The sequence below is a fragment of the Trachypithecus francoisi genome, unplaced genomic scaffold, assembly GCF_009764315.1.
Source record: "Trachypithecus francoisi isolate TF-2019V2 unplaced genomic scaffold, Tfra_2.0 Lachesis_group4, whole genome shotgun sequence".
Taxonomy (NCBI): Eukaryota; Metazoa; Chordata; class Mammalia; order Primates; family Cercopithecidae; genus Trachypithecus; species Trachypithecus francoisi.
In genome coordinates this window covers 88,500,032-88,506,365 of record NW_022681469.1, presented here as the reverse complement: position 1 = coordinate 88,506,365, position 6,334 = coordinate 88,500,032, and the positions used below count along the sequence as shown (strand labels likewise).

Sequence of the window (6,334 nt, the reverse complement as noted above, 5' to 3'; positions counted from 1 at the left end):
ACTCTTTTTTCCTTTGCATCAGTATTATATTCTCTATATAAAATTTAACCCTTAACATCAAGGCTGACTCGGCAAAGGTTCCAAAAAATATTCCTCTAAATGGAATGTGCAAATAGAGAATAAGAGATTTTTTTTTTTTTTAAGTAGTACAGTTCCTTTTTAAAGAAATGCTAGGTTTGGGAAGAAAGGACATCTAGGGTCTTGGTTTGCCTTACAGCCCTTTGTTGTAATTCAAGGACAGACCCTGATCTGAAACTCGTCCTTCTCTGACACTACGTGTTTGTGGCAGCATTTCTGTGCACGTGGGCAGTGGTCCTCTCTAATCCTGGGATCAGGATGACCTTTGCAGGATCATAGCAGGGCCATCTGGAATTCAGGACGGACTTATTCAGAGGTTTTTTCCACTAAATATGCACCCAGACACAAAGATCACAGGAAGCATCACAGAAGGCGTTAGGTAATCTATCACCTTCAGATCTGCCTGAGAAAACAGAAAGCCCAGACTCATTTGATAGGGACAACCTTGGTGCTTGAAAATGTGTATTTCTTGAGTGGCTGTCAATACCCACTCTTATAATCCTATAGTTTAGTAGTCCTAAATATTCATACTTCCCAGACCCTGACTTTCTTTTTCATTAACTTATTTTACTAAAATCTTAACATCTTAGATATCTTTACACTTTATTTAATATTTAGATACACATGTTTTGCTTAGCCATAATGATTTAAAATCCTAATTTAATGAACTCAATTTCATGAAGTCTTGAGTATGATTAAATGCATTTTGTCAGCACCAGGCTACTTTCAAAAATGTGTTTAGACTTCTCACCCTGACAGCTGTTCTCTTTGCACCTTGCTTTTTAAGTAGCACACTTGAGGCGGGTTGACATCAGTCAATCTATATTTGAACAGAAGAGAGACCTTCCTTTGTTAGAATTTCCAGGATGCATCATTTAACTTCAGATGATGCATAAAGCATACTGGGTTGACCCAAATAAGGGCACTGCAATTAGAGCACAAACCAAGGTAAGGGCTGATTCTCTATGGAATAGCGCTTTCCACATATAATCATTTGTACCAAGGAAAGTATCACATTAGGAGATTCCAGAGCCTTATAAGAATTTCAAAATGTAACAAAACAAACATGGAAAATGTCAAATGCCTCAAAGGAAGACAGAATTTTAAAATCTCCCACCTAGATGGCAGGTTGATAGGTGCAGCAAACCCCCACGGCACATGTATACCTGTGTAACAAACCTGTACATTCTGCATATGTATCCCAGAACTTAAAGTATAATAACACCAAATAATAATAAAATCTCCCTTCATGCGTCACTTATAATCTCATCTTATGGTATAAGTGGGGACACTGTCAGGGCTACCCCAGAGCTCATATGACATTATGAAAATGGCACAATTCTGTTTCCTTGGAAGATTAGCTAGTGTTGCAAAGTCATAGAAGTGACAAACCTACAAAATGCTCTAAAATTCTATAGATCAACCATTTACCCTCTCTCGGTCTAAAAACCCAGTAAGACAATAAAATACCACATGCTAACTAGAATGTAAACAAGAAATTAGTAATTTTTAGTAATGGGAAAGAACTTACATATTTTTCCCAAATAAATATTAATGGTTTCTCTTTTTAGAAAAACTCTTTCTCACTATGGAGATAACATTAGCCACTGAAACATTTCAAGAAAGGATTTGAGGATGACTACCAATAGACATTAATGCTGGAAATGTATTTCCACAGCTTGATTATACACTAAAATAGCAGTACCCAGCTCTAAGTCCAACAGAGAGAACCTAAAGGAGAAAGAAAAGAATTCCACCTCACTTAGTTCATCGATCAATTCTTCCATTACTTTCTTTTAATTTAAACATGCATACACAAAGAAAGGTTTCTGTCCTTTAATTTTTTAACAGAATATACAGAGCCACACAATACGATTTCAATTTCAAATTATGGGAGATCACATTCAAATATGCTTAGGTTTGACAAGTTGCTGTTACAATGCTGAGAAATTTCATGAAAAAGGTATTTAACAATTTTTAAGATAATCAAATATCTTTTTGCTACGTGGGCCAACGCATTAATAGTATCTTGTTTAAAAATGCAGTCTTTTAGACTTCAAATTATTATAAAACAATATCAAGATTATATAGATATACTTCCTGATTACTCAAAACTCGTTCCATCCTGACGGAGGCTGAAGGTAAATGTTATACATTAGAACATTTCATGAAACCACTTCTCCTTTGCACTTACCTATAAAAGTCAAAAACTAAACCACAATTTCCTAAGACATAACTATTTCTAGAATACATTGGTGTCATCATAAAAGACTACTACAAGTAAATTACCGTTTTTATACTAACACATTTTACCACCACACATCTTTCCCAAAAAGACAAAAAAAAATGGGAATTTGGATTTCCCTTAACATAATAGAATCTCATACTTTCTGATTTTAATAAACTTCAACTCTTTTTCCAGCAGGAACTATCTACACAGCACAGTGCTCCATATAATTATACCAGTGAGATGTACATTTAGATTTACCACATGACCAACACAGTGGTGCCATACAAAGTTTTTCTGCAGGTAAAAATGCTAAGAAAGGTCACAGTGGACAGCGCCCAACACTGAATACAGTAAATTCCAGGTGCCACTGAGCTTCAGAGACCACAAGTTTCAAATATTTTTCAGCAACGGAAAAAGAAAACAACATTTAGAGAAACATAGAGTAAAAATATATAATTCCACTATCAATAACGTAATTTTCCAGATGGTGTTTCCTTCCTTAAACTGGCAAATCGAGCTTAACAAAAAATTACAGAAAGTGAACAAGATCATAATACAAAAGAAAATCTTCCTTGTTTTCTCATCAAAGGAATGCACTAGGATTCGCACGGGGATCTTTCTGGTTCCTGTATCTGTAGGTCAGCCAAACACCCAGGATCTGGAATGGGGGAAAAAAAAAATTGAAGAAAAAGAAAGTAACATTTATGTATATTTATTCAGTTTATCAATAAAATAACTCTGGAACATGTGAATTGCTTTGCATCTTTTGTTCAACAGGGAGGGATTTTTTTTCTTTTTGAAAAGAAGTAAACCACATGAGGCACTCTAAGAAAAAATTAAAACGAACACTGTGGTAAACTGAATGACTGGCCCTGAGGGATGTCCATGTCCTAGCCCCTATAACCTGCAAATATGGTACCTTACAGATTAACAGGGACTTCATGGGTGTGGTTAAGTGGCTCAAGATAAACAGATTATTACCCAGGTGGGCTCAATGACATAATCACAGAGGGCCTTATATGAGGGAGGCAGGAAGGACAGAGTCAGAAACATGGAGAGAAGGCACCGTGATAGCAGAAATAAAGGGAAACAGAGAAGCTGCAACTCTGCTGGCTTTGAAGATGTAAAAGATGGGCTGGTGATCCGGGCCTCCAGAAGGTGCCTTTATTTTAAACTTTTGATCTCCAGAACTGTAAGACAATACATTTGTGTTGTTTTAGGCAACTAAGTGTAAGGTAACTTGTTACAGCAGAAATATGGAAAACTAAAGTCTCAGTAGTCTAAATAGCTAAAATAGCATATATTTGGATAATTCAGGAATAAACTAGATTCAGTAAAATGTAAGCAACAGCAAAAATCTTAAAATGAATAAATTTTCCAACACAGAAATTTAAAATGTTATAATTCCTACCTCTCTTGGTAGGAAGCGATTGAGCTGTTACTGTGCCATTTCCCACACCAAGTTCACTAAATTGTTAGCCATTACAGTTTTTTAAACTAAGAAACGTGTGCTGTTTCTATTTCAAAGTTGATTTATTTTAAATAAATTAAAATTCTAACTTTTTAGACTAAAAAAGATACAACATTTTAATAGAATAAAATGAATTTTAAACTGTATCTTCCACTTTACATGTGTGCCAACTTTTAACCTAAATTTTGTTTATGTGACTTTGTAGCCACCATTAGCCCTTTTAAACTACTTCTAGAGAATTAGCTAGGTCCCAGATTCTCTCCATTGACCACAATAAGAATCCACAAATTACTGTAAGGTTCACAACTGGCAGTGTTTATAGCTACAACATGTATGGGCTGGTGGACTGAGGTCTGCAGGTTGAATCAAGGAAAGGTAAGCCTGATTTGAAGATGTGGAAAGTCATCTCTTTTGGAATCCATCTAACGGGGGAAAAGAAATTGATTTAACAAACATAACAAAGAGTTCTTTATGAAAGGTACCATTCTACAAACTACAAATTCATATAATCCTCCCAACAGCTTTCATAAAATAGATACAATATTGTCATTTTACCAGTGAGGAAACTGAGGCAACAAGAGGTTAAACAGAATAATCACACAGGTCCTCAGTGGTCCAGCCCATGTTCAAACCTGGAGCCCATAAACTACCCCACTTTTGTGGTTTTATTCGGCAATCTGACATGTCACTGGCTGTTCTCAACCACACCAGATTTACAACACGGAAATACTTACATATCTGTTGTTAAACAACTACTTCTTTGAGACCCCCCGCCCCCATGTCAACCTGCCCAACCATCATTTGCCAAAGCTCCCCACCTTGGAAAATTTTGGCACAGGGAGCTTCTGGTCAGAATTTTTGAGGATGTTAATATTTTGACTATCACCCCTGGATATATGCTGAGAGTGTAAATCACAGTCCTTAGGGGAAGCGAAGCAATCAAACATACTAAATACTCATAATCTAGAGCCACATTTTACCAGAATTGTATTCCTCCAACTCGGCTATAAGTGACAAAAGAGGAAAATCTCTCTCCTTCCTTGCCCCATTGTTCAGAGAGGGATGGCAGGGGAGGCCACATCCAAAATGCAAGAAGATCAAAACTGGATAATTATTGAACTTCAAGCTTACAAAAGTGCTCATAATTAAGAGGGCACTTTTCAAAGGTAACTTTGATTAAACATCATCATCAACTATCCGGTCTCTAGAACCTACGCCCAGTGTGCAGTAGGTCACCAAAATATATTGCTCATAACATGAAAACATATATGTAGAAAAATAAAGTATATGTAGAACAGGCAATAAGTTGGTACTCATTTTATTAAATATAGAACAGGCAGAAGGAAATATGCCAAAATATAAATGATTATTTCTGACTAGGTAATTTTAGTAGCTACATCTAATTTTTCATCTTCATAATTTTTTGTATTTTCTCAAGTTACTACAAAGAACATATATTAATCATCATACCTTTTTTCAGATTCTAAATCAATGTTTCTCTCATGGTTTAGGTTTGTTTAAAGGTATAATAAATAGTTCAAATCAAATCTTTCTATTTCACCTATGAGAAGTCATCAGCTAAGTAACTGCATCACTTCAAATTCTGAGAATCTTTGATTCTGTGAAATACTGAGCAAAATATAAACTTGAAAAGTGAGAGAGCCTACCACTATCACTAACCAAAAAATATCAGGTTGCAGAAGTTATAAAAATCTCTAGCCAGGTTTCCAAAGGAGATAGTATGTAAGATATAAAGCAGGATTCCATGAAAGAACACTTTAGAAATCTAAGACTCATGAGTTCTATTTTTAAAGAACTCCTATTTTAAAAAATAGCATAACTGAAGGCAGTGTGATCTGATGACAAGAAAACTGGGCTGCTCAAAAGAACTAAATTCTCAAAATAAATTCCAGACATAAAAAAGAAGCCACGTGGCAAAATTCTGATAACTGCTGACTCTAGCTGGTGTGTGGAGAGACATTACTCACTCCAGTTTTTCTCTATCTGTGTTTTTTAGTTTTCATAACAAAAATCTATGGTTTTTAAACAAAAAAGGGAAAGGCACAGAATTCTTTTCAAGCTGTATATCATTTTTCTAGAATTAATGTCACAACCAACTCACAAGTCAGATAGCTCTTTTCTGAGAAAAAGTGAAATGAAAAAATAGACTAAAAATGGAAGTCAGAGGGAACTTTAAAAAAATGAATACTGGGCCGGGCGCAAGGTTGAGGTCGGCAGATCACTTGAGGCCAGGGGTTCCAGACCAGCCTGGTAAATCCCTGTCTCTACTAAAAATACAAAAATTAGCTGGGTGTAGTGGTGCATGCCTGTATCCCCAGCTACTCAGGAGGCTGAGGTGGGAGAATCACTTGAACCCAAGAGGTGGAGCTTCCAGTAAGCTGAGGTCGTACCACTACACTCCAGCCTAAGCGACAGAGCAAGACTCTGTCTCAAAACAAATAAATAAAATAAATAAATAAAAATTAAAAATGAATACTAATCTTGGTCTTCTTTTTTCCTATGCTGTTAATGACAGCCAAATGTGCATATTTCAT

At 35.8% G+C, this 6,334-nt stretch overlaps 1 protein-coding gene across 1 annotated transcript in view; it reads right to left on the bottom strand.

Moving 5' to 3' along the window:
* Window positions 1-1,846: 1,846 nt before the first annotated feature.
* Window positions 1,847-6,334, bottom strand: part of TSPAN13 (tetraspanin 13) — a 31,798-nt gene continuing 27,310 nt past the window's right edge. Inside the window, exon 6 of the mRNA XM_033192361.1 lies at window positions 1,847-2,966. Coding sequence (XP_033048252.1) covers window positions 2,892-2,966 — 75 coding nt within the window. The 3' untranslated portion in view covers window positions 1,847-2,891. The remainder of the gene's footprint in view (window positions 2,967-6,334) is intronic.